Genomic DNA, 12,648 nt, shown 5'->3' with positions numbered 1-12,648 from the left:
ACTTTCATGTTGTCCACATTTAACCACACACAAAGTTATTGTTCTCATGTGTTAAGCAAGAGCTTCTGGAGAGTAATGTTTTTATTTTTTGAAGTGTTTTCTACTCGGGACAATTCTAATCATTTTTTGCATAGCATGACGGAAGTTTTGAAGTTAATTTCACATTGCATTGTATGTGTTTATACAGTAGCTAAGACACCGAGTGATGCAAGATGCTATATTGGGAGTGTGTTTGGCATTTAAAAACTACAGGTGTAGAAGATTCCCTAAAAAGTATCCTTATTCAAATGATGTTACATCAGTTCTGAGCAAAATCTGCAATTATCTGTCAATCAGCCCATATATGTACTTGTACCTTCGTAATTTACCATTTCAAAACCCGGTGCGATATATCCATGTTAAATAGCTCCCAGTCTTCTTCTTCTCCTTCTTTGCTGTCAGATTGCTGCACACCTTGGCACGTTAACGCCTCCTCTTGACCACTGCGTTGGTGAGCAAGTGTCTGGAATTTGTCCCAAGTGTGTGTGCAAATGCCTCCTCATGCACTAAACAAACTAAACAGGTTACTAGAAGTCTAAAACTCCATTGGATACCTTTTTATTAGACCATTTATAGGTGTAAATGTTCCCTGCCATTCATTGTACGATTAACACAATTTAATTTAAGCTTGCAGCTCATTCTTGACCTTTGAAACCACAGCTGACAAAACAATCTCAACTCGAGGTCCACTTGTTTGCTTGCTACGTGACGATTGTGTGATAGGGTCAATTCAGTTGAGACGGATTTCTCTGATTTTCTGTATTAGCGCAATGATTTACTCCGATAGTTTATCTTCTGTCTTGACAGATTGAAACTGTGTGTAGCTGTGATTGCACTTGCTTTCATTGTCTTCATTTTACACAGAGTCTTTATCAACCTTGACTATGGCAGACTGGTTGCATTGGTTGCCCCGCTGTACACTTCTAGCTTTCCTTCTTTCTTCTTTTTTATCATGGTACCACAACAATTGCACTGCAGGAAACCTTTAAGGAGAATACCCTCAAATGCATGATGTCTCAACATTTGTGTACAATTACATGCAGGAAAATTGGCCCCATGACTTGTTTTGTTCAAGGATATCCAAAGTGTAAAACTAGAAAAGTTGCTTCCGGTCCAAATCCAAAACATTCAAATGAATGTGTGGCAGTCACTGGCCCTTCAAGCCCATTAAAGAATGATCAACACTTTTCTCCTGTAACTCCATGTAACCATCAGGTGTTTTAAGGATGTACAGTTGTAGCTCTTAAGAGACGGTTAAATCCCTGACAAACTGTAAATGTCCAAATAATATTTTGCTACTTCAGCTCTTTATTATGCTGTCAGTGACTGTAGGTCTCTGTTTCCATATGTTCCTGTTTGCAGTTGCCAGTCATAACCCAGTGATTTAGTGAGCTTGTCTCTGACTGGTATGAGCTGGTGAACAGACAATCTTCATTGTCCACCTGCTGAGCTTTAACCAGCCTCGACCAAAATACACTGTTACTGGGGCTGAGGCTAGACTTCAGTGGACAACATACTCATGTAATCTGCAACAATGTGTTTGTGTATGTGTGAGGGAAGAATTTATAACCTAATTTGTTTCCCTTTAAGTTATTTTAAACCCACACAAACTCAACTCATTTGAATACATGTCTGTCTAATATTTGTGCATTTCGAATAAGTGTTTAGCTTCAGTGGTTGACTGGCTACAGACTGAAGAATCTTTACAAAGAAATTGAAACTTGGCTTTAATTACTTTTATTTTGTCCACATACATGTATTAGGTTAGTTAAAAGCAAAAATATTAAGTACAACATAAGTGTTTTGCTTTTATCTAACCTAAAAAAATTACGTGAAACCTTTTGGCAAATTACATTTGATTAAAGTCAACGTTTGAACTATTTGAGTTTTACAGCCTATGATTTCTGATAAAACGTTTTTTTTTTTACAACTGTTTTGGAAATCCCAAATCGATAACATTAGCACTTTCATTTGACCACATCGTACAGAAAGTGTCCAGTTAGCATTAGCTGTATGACCAATAGTTGGTCCACCTGTGGTCACTTACATAGACCTGTTACCTCAACAACTCTTTATCCGTAAAATCAAAACACCAAGTGCACCGAGTGCTTGAGTCGCAAATGAGACTAAACATCTGACGAGTTCTGAGCCCTGCTAATTGCCTGTTTTGTGTTTGTTGGGGCTGAAGTTGTGATCTGTTTTTCCCGGAACATAAATGAATACATCATTATCTGAGAAAATGTCTCCCGCGTCTGTTTTTCCGCCGCAGTTGAACAACTTAAGGATCAGAAAATACTTTACATATTTGGCACCCCTTGTGCTGTTATAAAACACTATGGAACAACAAAAAAAGTGTAAAGTAGTGAAACCTAAAATTCTGGCTGGCATAACTTGTCCATCCTTCTCTTAGAGTAGCCCAGCAGCGTGGTAACTGGCCAGAACAAGCTAATGAAATAACTTAATTTGGGACCACATGAAGTGAGCAAAAGAAGCAGAACATTAGGACCAGAGGGAGGTCCCTGTTTTTTTTAACAGAGCTCTGAGGTTTGGACATAGTTGCTTAACAGCATCTGCATGGTGTTACGTTTTTAGGGTCCGTTAGCCCTATGAATCTTTTTATAATACTTTAAATGATATTTTTCAAGATGTATTGGTCTTGAACACCCTCATTTTATATATACAAACTTTGTTTTTATTTTGACTAATTCCAAATGACTAGTACCTCCCTCAGATTGATGTTCCAGACCTGTACAATGCTTGAATACTTGAGCTACATCGAGATGTTGTTTTTAGCTTTTACTTTGTGCTTTTAATAACCTCCTCATCCAGTCTGGGTTGTGACTGGCTGTGTTTTCAACCCCCAGATGGTAAATCTTGGCATGACAAAGGTCAGGTCAAAACCACAGGGTCAACGTTTCCGAGCTACACAGAGCCTATCGAATGTACTCATCACAAGACCTTAAATCCACCAGTTATATAGCAGGCTTGAGGGTGATGGCCTCAGTTTGAGATCACTTCCAGTGTGAGACTGCGCCAGGCTGGACCCCTGTGATGCATTTTTTTTTTTTTTTAAATCCGCGTGGGAATGCAATGAGGCATGGGTTAAGTTGATGGGATTGGCCGGTCTGAGACCAGGATCATTGAGAAATGGTGAGGTCAGGCAAAATGGCAAGGTCACACCACATTGACTGACCGACTGAGTGACCTTAAAGTCAAGAAGTTAACCAACTGTAAACAAGTTCTTTGTGCTTGTTTGTGACCTGCGGTATCTGAAGAGCTAACCGCTAACGTTCTAGCTGGCCCAGTAATTCATCTCCAAGAGCTTCTCTTTATTTACTTTCTACTGTTGTTTTCTTAACATAACTGGTTGGCTTTCTGTTAACTGTTGCACACAATTTCTACGAATAAAGGTTATACAAGAGATGAAATTATCCTCCTGAGCTTGGCTGAATTAGCAGTTTTCATAAGATATATTTTTACCATCGACATAAGTCCAAAAACTGCCAGAAAACCAATCCTTTTTTTCTGTGGGACAGTGTTAAGTCTGATAGCAACACTGAATAGCGCAACACATCTTAAAATGCACATCTGAAAATGCTAGCTTCTAAGGGTGCACTGATCGAACAAATTGACGAGTCATCAGATTGACTACGAAGACTGTTGGGTATATATAGAGAAAGCCTATCAATCTATTTACAACAAAAATGATGTTAATGAACGGTGGCTGATTGATCCAAACAACGGTTCATCATTTTAGGGGTTGAACTGACTATGCCCTTCTAGCAAGTGCACTGATGGATAACGTTTGCAGTAAAGTTTAAATACTACTGATCGTATTTTTAGAGAAAAAAATGCAAATATATCCCAAAATTGGATAAAACAAGGATGTTGAACCCCATAAAAAAATGTCTGACTTCGAAAGTGGCCATTTCTAGACACTTCTCATCAACTGTTCTAACTCTGGACCGCTGTTGTGTGTTTGTGAATTTCAGATGGCTGGATGTGAGCGTAGCCAACCTGACAGCCACTGCATATTGGGTGGTGTACCTGCAGGTCATCCAGGAGTCTGTGTGGCCAGGAGGAGCCCTGCCCACTGCCCCTCAACTTGAACGCAGCCAGCAACAGAAGGACAGCACCAGGCAACAAGCCTTACACTGTCTGATGAGCCTCCTACCAGGTACATGTACACCCAAACATTTGTATTTTAGTACCAGACCAATTAATTTCAAGGCCAGTATTATTGCACCATTTCAGATTATCGATAATTTCGTTGATATTGTTTATGATGATCGGGTATTTGAAGGCTAATAATGATCAAAAACCTTTTTCTTGAAAGACATGTTTGAGGTAAATAAGAAACTGTTTCGTAGACTATATGTAATATTCTCAAATTTCAGTATAAGCCTCAAAACTCAAGTATCAGCCGTGCTCTAGAAATTGTTTTGCTTTATTCTAACTATACAACTAGTTCCTCCCTATACAAGGGAAGGACGCAGGCAACAAACAGCTGGTTACACTGTGATAAATAATCATTTTTGTCTTTGTGTCTTTAGATCTGGTCTCTGACATGTTGGGCTCAAACAAGTACAAACTGAGCTGGGAGACTGCGCTGGACTCTCTTCAAAACCCCTACATTAACAGGTTAATTACACTATACACTCAATGGCCTCTTTATTACAGCCAATCACCATTTACAGTTTAGGCAAATTTACCCAGGGCATCAGTGCTTTGGGGATGCATGGAGAAGGGGAAAGAAACGCTGGGTGGTCACTCTGCACCCCTACTTCTCAGATTCTTATCTCAGTCAATGATGTAGATTCTCTAACACAAAATTGAGTTTAAGGTCAATCCCAAATCTAGCAGAACAAACCCCCAAAGCATGATTTACAGTTTCTGTAAATAAGCAGAACAGGAAAACGCAATCATGAAGTGTGGACTGATTTATTCACTAAACAACAAAAAGTTGAATAAACAGCTGGAGGGGATAAAGGTTTACAGATGTAGAAACAAACTGTCATGTGGTGTTTTTATTTGTTACACACAAACCCAGACAGACATCAGGATGCAATGAACAAAACCAAACAGTTACAAATCGTAACTTTTCCCATATAATGTTTTAAATAAAAAAAACATTTACATTTGTATTTGATTAAGGTTTCTCATTCATGGTGTCTGCAAGACAGAGAGCGGTATAAGAACTCATACCGTACTTATTATAAACTTGTTCCATTTGATATTGATTATGGAGCACATTGTGCTCTTGGGAGATGTCAGTTGAGCCTTCTGAACCGTATGACCTTATTTATGTATATCATTAAATGTGAATTCAGCTTATTTAGACAGGTATATGCCTTATTGAATTATGTCCAGTGAGAGGAAGTTTGTAACTCAAAGAGGTTACAGAGCGCCAAGTCTAAACAAAGGGCCTAACATCAGCTATCATAGCATAGCGTCTCCTAACCAAGTCTCGTTCAAATGAATGCTGAGTTGCATCAGCAAGGATTCATTTAACCCTTCCTCAACTTGAAATCATCTAAAACAACATCTAAATTAAGAACAACTTCAAAATGAAAGTCACCTTAGTTTTTACTCTCATAGATTACGTCATCCTAATAAAACGTATCCTATTTGGAATTAATCCTGTATGGTCAACTGAGCCAAAAGAAAAGATGCTGACTGCTAGTGCTATTTTCTCTCAGACATCTGGTCTTCTGCCTATTTGATCTTCTGTTGGAGTTCCTGGTTCCTGAAATACCCATGGAGGGCTTCCAGAGGAGCCTCCTGCACAGTCTCTCCAAGAACCCCGAGAAGCTGCTGGCATGAGAGGAACACCAACACACCCAGATGAAACCTCCATCATCTGGACTGATCTTTCACCAATGTTGACCGCTCCTGTTCTGCTAACGTTCTGCAAGACTGAGAGTGTCAGTGAATGTTTCTGGTCGACCAAATACTCTCTGTCCCCTCTTTAATCTTTGAAGTTTCCTCAGGCCTGACTTTAATTATGTGTTGATGCATCGTCATACAAGGCTGTATACATACACAATAGCACAAACTGCAGATGAAACGGCTTTGATTCCATTGAAACACCTGGTTTGTGTTTGATCTCAGAACAGCTCTGAAGTACTGGTCAGATCTAAACATGTGGCAAAGCCTTTTCCAATCTCTACATCAGGCCTTTTCCTGCTCGCTAAACTCTCTGGCTTTAGTGAAACTCACTTCAGATGGTCTTTGCGCTCTGCCCTCATTCCCTCTCGCAGTTTTGGGGTAAAAAAGATTTGCTCTAATCTCGAGAAGGAGGATTTGCTTTTCACCCCCAAATTAAATCTCAAAATGCTCTATTTCTATTCTCTGTTGAACCATTCCACAATATCCTACTGGCTCTGTATCAAGACAGACATGTCATTATGACTTAATGTGATCTATACATCCTAAATCTGAGCCTTCCTGAGGGATTGCATGTATCTGGCAGGGTTTTGTTCTTTACTTCCCCAGGTGTAGGAAAAGTACATACTGTGGTGTAGTGAAGAGTTGACCATAAGATATTTGACTGGCTTCACAATGCGTCACAGTTCTTTAACAGGTCCCTCTGAGAATGATATGTGCAGTTAATGTCTGAATTATATAAGAACTGGGCTCCACTAAACCGGTATTTGAAGGATTTAGGATTGGTTTTGGTCCACTCAACGCGAACATTGAACTGCTGGAGTTCCCTCACTTTTTCTCCCCTTAACTTTTAGTTCTATAAATCCATGCTATCCAGTCCAGAAATGTCTGTGTATACCCAAAATGAAATACCTCATGTCAGTCGATGTTGTCCCCGTGATGTTAAACCAATGGTTTGTTTGCTACGGTATTCAAGCCTTACGTTTTCCATTTTGGCTGTTGGCATATTGGCTTTCTGGAACCATCAGTCACACGAAGGGGTGTGAGCTAGGTACAACTAAACGCTAAAATAACATTTAAATGCCAAAAAAGGTTACAGTTAACGGAACAAACAATAAATGGGTTGAAGTTGTAAGACAGAAACACGGACAACACCCAAACCGGACAACATCATGGGAGCAACTTGCCCGGCCCTAAAACAAATGTCTTATTATACCCTTATTGTGACCATCACTTATAAAGTGAACATCATGCATTGTTGAAGAAGACTTGAAACTAGTGATTGAGACTATAGACCTTAAACGAGAATGATTACTAAGTTAATAAATCAAGTGAGAAGTAGGGTCGATTTTCATAGACTTCTATACATTCATACTTGTTTTTATAGGCAGGGAAGTTGCCCCCTTCTGGCTATTAGAGACAAGAGACAAGTACATTTTGGATCTGATCGGCAGTTATATGGTTATTTTTGCATCTCACATTTAATTTATCCACCTGATTGGTGAGTCATTTGCCGCAGCTTTTCCAAAAGTGGAAAAGGATCATTTATTTTTTCCTGGTTAATACAAAGTCCTGCAAATACAGTTCTATCAGTCAGTCGATCCCTGCAAACAGATGGGCTGGATTAAACAGATTCTGTTGTGGATATATTCAATTACTCATTCCAAACATCCACCTTTGCTCTTCAAAGTCATACAGTTTGATAACTGTGGTCATTATCTGCTCAACTTAGAAACCTTGTGAAAAGTTTGAATGGTGTAACCACCCGGTAAAGAGAAATGTTCAACATATTGTAGAAGGTTTTTGCACTTTGTAAATATGCCTTACCGTCTTACTGCCTTCATGGTGGTTACACAAACAATCAGCACTTCATTTCTCAGTTGGATAGAGACAATGAACAATAAACTGTTGTAGTTTGCTGACGAATATCCAAAGTATGTTACAATACAGGTTATCCTTTATATCAATTACAGTGTAACCATAATGTCTTATCACAGGCTGTCTTAACATTCTTCAGTTGCAGCTGGCCAGAAGGATCATCGAGAGTTAACCTTTTCTGGAAACATTTTAAGGTTCCAAAATGTTATGTCTTGAATTTGGACAGGTTGTTATGTACATTATAAAGCTGCATCATTTTGTGTTTAATTTTTACGAGTACAGAGTTCAGATTGGTCAGGCTGATATTAAGATATGCAGTACTTTCTCAAATATCAAATAAGTCTCCTGGGACTGAATCTGCATATCCAGTTCAATCATGTGGAGTTCTGATGCCAGGTTCCACAAATGTTGCATTCCATCTTGGAAGTAAAAAACAAGTTTTGCATTCCACTGTTTTGCACTCGTATCATGGTCCAATTTGTTTCCTTCCCGTTGTGTAATCTTGTGATTCAGCCTATTTATTGCCCTATTTATTTGTTTGATTTACTAAATTATGACTTTTCCGAGGTGTCTGCACTGACAGAGAGGTGCGTCCTCGTTTATGAAGTGCTTTTAACTGGATCTTGCCTCACAAGGCGACTTGATAACGTTTGTTTTGCCTGTCCTGCAGCCTCTGTAGGACATAAGCACTAAGCTACAGCTCTCTGTAATAAAACCTTTTTAAAAAAAATCATGTATCACATTTGCATAAAGATGTTACAGTTATTTGTTTAGAAGATTTTCTTTTTGCTTGCTGACATGTGTTGTCATGAAGGAATCCTATGTATGTTGCCATGTGAGACACAACACATAATCATGCTTGTATTTAACATTGCATATTTCTGATAATGAGATCTTGGTCTTTACTTTATCACTTTTGCTTGTTATAACATAAGTTGGTACATGGTTGTAATGAGAAATCAAAGCAATGCCCATATTATGGACGGTGTCGCCTGCTTTGACTTGAAATATTGACAGTGAGTAAATTATATTTGGTTATGTTGTATTTAATGCCTGGGATGAGACGGCCAATGCACAGTATAATACAAAGTTAGAATAAACAATGCTTTGCAAGTATACAAAAAACTACAACACCCATCAAGTACTCCATTCTAAATGTTGTGCATATTTAAATATATTTCACTGAATTTTCAGAAAATCTGCATAAGAAAATTCATTTATGCATTTTCATCCACTACTGTTACGCGCAGCTATATCCATAAGTTCACCAAAGTAATTTTTGAGAACTTCCACAATATGACCAATGTCAACGTGATGAACGTTTTTCTACATCTAGAAAATAAGCTTTGTGGAAGTTCTCAAAAATTACTTTTAATACATAAAACACTTTTAGAATGACTGATTGCAATATCTCTTTTTTACAACATTATACCAACTTATTATGTTATAAGAAGAAACGTGTTTAGCCCTAATGGAGCATTTTATGTAATACTGAACATTTATTTATATAGCAAGATAAAAAACATGTTACAGCGTGAAAAAAATAATTGGTATGTAGCAATAGATTAAAAGTTGTCAAAATAATGAAACATTTCTTAACATAACTAGGAAAATTCTGCTCGAGAAGTGACCAAAAACGAATACTTATTTTAATTTGAATGGCAGCAACATGCTTCCGTACTTTTCTGCTTTATAGATGTCACATTACTTATGTTAAAAATGCACAGTGCTGTTTGTCTTTGGAACGTTACATATTTATGCCAAATGTTACTTAAAGCTGCCAATGTTTTATAAACACTGACCATATAGATATTATCTGTTGTTGAGAAGTATATTTGAGTAAGCATAGTATATAGGTATACGTTATACGGTGAAACTGTAAGCTGTAAGCCTGTTCTCTTTCACCTTTACACTCTTTCTCACCCTTCTGTCCCGTGTCTGGTGTTCATCTCCTCTGTCACTTGTGGACACGTGGCATTGTGTTGTACACTGTGAAACTCCATTTGCTAGCACGTATTGTTTCACAGTCGTTGCTGGGTGTTCCTGAACATATTTGCAAAAACAATAAAGATACCAAACATGAGTTATTAAACCTTCAACTACACTCATTATTTTCTTGGCTTGCGGTGGGTGATGCAGTTTACAAGAGGCTGGTGAGTTGCTCTGTTATCTTTTATGAGATTTCACTTTAAATGTATCCCAGGCTTGTTTTAACTGTCTGGAGGTTCACCAGAAATATACTGAGCCTCCTCGTGGTCATTTATACATTTCATATTATTATTTTCTTACCCGTCTGTATGGACCCCATTCAAAATACCCTATCATCTCTCCGCGCATTTGCTACAGCCTGCCGACTTGTGGTTCACGTCCAACAACAACAACAACAACAAATAAAGTGTGGATGAAGACCTTTAAATACCCCATAATCAAGATCAGACCCATTTCTTGGAACAGTTCCTGGTAAGCTCCAATTCTCTAACAACAAAAGCTGAGCTGAGGGTTTGGAGGGTGGCTTTGCAGTGCAGAAGAATCCTCTTAAATCAGATTTACACATAGAACTGTAAGCAACACTTTAGATTAGTGAAGCGCAGAGGGATATGAATGTGATCCCTGCATGATATTATTTATATTCTTAAAGAAAATGTACATTGAATAAATTATATTTCTTAACGTCAAATATAAAAGTCTCTTAAGGCACACACCAAGAAGTAGTATCTGACTGTTGGCCAAAAAGACGCATTCGAACACAACGTGACTAAAGCCACAAACAAAAGAAACATAGAGTGTAGAGCTGTTTGGATTCATCCATCCATCCATCTTCTCCCGCTTATCCGTGGTCGGGTCGCGGGGGTAGCAGTTCCAGCAGAGAGCCCCAAACTTTATTTTCCCTGGCAACATCAACCAGCTCTGACTGGGGGATCCCAAGGCGCTCCCAGGCCAGCGAAGAGATATAATCCATCCACCTGGTCCTAGGTCTACCCCTTGGTCTCTTCCCAGCTGGACGTGCCTGGAACACCTCCCTAGGGAGGCGCCCAGGTGGCATCCTAACTAGGTGCCCGAACCACCTCAACTGGCTCCTTTCGACGTGAAGGAGGAGCGGTTCAACTCCGAGTCCCTCCCTGATGACCAAACTTCTCACCTTATCCCTAAGGGAGACACCAGCCACCCTGCGGAGAAAACCCATCTCGACCGCTTGTATCCGCCATCTCGTTCTTTCGGTCATGACCCATCCTTCATGACCATAGGTGAGGGTAGAAACGAAAATGGCCCGGTAGACAGAGAGCTTTGCCTTCTGGCTCAGCTCCCTTTTCGTCACAAAGGTGCGGTAAAGCGACTGCAGTATTTGGATTCATACATTCAATAAAGCAGCGTTTGTCTCACTACAGCTACATTCCAGTGAAAATGTTCATGTATAATAATAAGCAGATGAGATGAGGATGAAAACTGAAAAGAGCCTCTGTATGTGTCTTGAATGATGACGCTAGTGTTTCTCTTGTTTCTTTCTCTAGTTGCTCACTGATTCGCTTATGCAATACGCACAATCAGAATTATAGATGTTGCCAGCAGGTTCTGCTGTTGATTCAATATGTCGAAGTGGCAAAGCATGCCAGGGCAAAAAGTTAGGGTGGTGCAGGACATAACGCAAAAACATGGGCGCCATATGGTCACCATGGCTCCAACTTGACCAACGACCAATTGGCATGGGACGTCAGTCCTTGGCAAAGTTTCATACAAGTTCAGATCCAGATTCAAGTTCAGATCCAGATTTTATTTACTAGACTTAAGTCATTTAGATATGATAAGGTCCTCTAACTTCGATGAGCGCCCCCATCTGATACAAAATGTGTCAATACTTTGGTTTAGAACCTGCAAAACTAATGACATTCTCTTCAGCCAAAGCTTGTTTACTTAATGTTAGCATACTAACATGCTAAACTCAAACAGTGAACATGGTAAACATTCCTGCTTAACACCAGCATCGACATTGTAAGCATGTTAGCATGTGCCTCAAGCAATGCTGTGCCTAGATATACAGCCTGCTAACATAGCTGTAGACTTGTAGTCTTATTACTATTGACTCTATTTAGTTTCTTCTTCTTCGCGGATAATTGCAACCGGATGGAGAATCTGACCATGCTTTCTCGTCCAACCAATGTATCTGCTAGTTGTTTACTCACTTGGCAATTCTATTCAAATGGAGTAAAAATATTCCACATTTGACTTTTTGACTGTTAGTATTTCACCATACTGGTACTCATATTATGACTGCATCTTGTCATACATCTCATTGTTAACAGACTTATGCAAATAATCAATCCTGGAATATTATACAGAGATGGATCTTACTGATCAGAGTTCTCAATGACACAAGGCAACAGTTATATCCGTCTTAGGCCGACACTTGTTTACAAATCAAGTGATTTAAACATGTGATGTTCTTTATTATCTTCAAATAAAGCACCATTTATTTGCAAAAAAAAGTATTCTGTGTTTTCCCTGCATTTTATTCATCAGTGTGGAAAACCCTCAAAAGCATCCCTCTACATTAAATGTTAACTGAAATGTTTGTTTAGTGGTTTGGCCGGCCACCATTCGGTAGCAGGAGACCTCTGGGATCCATAACTGCTTTTAAATAAAGAAGTACTATAATTCGCCAAAGCAATATTGCACAATTAAATGAATAAATGCAATTTCCAATGGAAATAAAATGTAATTATGAGATTCCCAGACGTCTTTAATGTGATTGTGGTTAAGGAGGCGCCTGGTGGCATCATGGATGACACAACACTAGCATCAGCACTGTCCTCTCATTCCTGAAGACAAAGTCTGAAAGATGTGCATCAT

At 39.0% G+C, this 12,648-nt stretch overlaps 1 protein-coding gene across 3 annotated transcripts in view; it reads left to right on the top strand.

The window, feature by feature from the left end:
• Nucleotides 1–9,902, top strand: part of snx19b (sorting nexin 19b) — a 69,246-nt gene extending 59,344 nt beyond the window's left edge. For all 3 annotated transcript variants that reach the window (XM_034239944.1, XM_034239945.1, XM_034239942.1), the window contains exons 12-14: nt 4,032–4,216; nt 4,593–4,680; nt 5,739–9,902. In XM_034239944.1, the coding sequence (XP_034095835.1) occupies nt 4,032–4,216; nt 4,593–4,680; nt 5,739–5,862 (397 nt within the window). In that variant the 3' untranslated portion in view covers nt 5,863–9,902. The remainder of the gene's footprint in view (nt 1–4,031; nt 4,217–4,592; nt 4,681–5,738) is intronic.
• The last annotated feature ends 2,746 nt before the right edge of the window (nt 9,903–12,648 follow it).

Source organism: Gymnodraco acuticeps, unplaced genomic scaffold, assembly GCF_902827175.1.
Source record: "Gymnodraco acuticeps unplaced genomic scaffold, fGymAcu1.1, whole genome shotgun sequence".
NCBI classification, from domain to species: domain Eukaryota; kingdom Metazoa; phylum Chordata; class Actinopteri; order Perciformes; family Bathydraconidae; genus Gymnodraco; species Gymnodraco acuticeps.
Note: the sequence above shows the minus strand (reverse complement) of the source record. Positions and strands in the feature narration are given on the sequence as shown.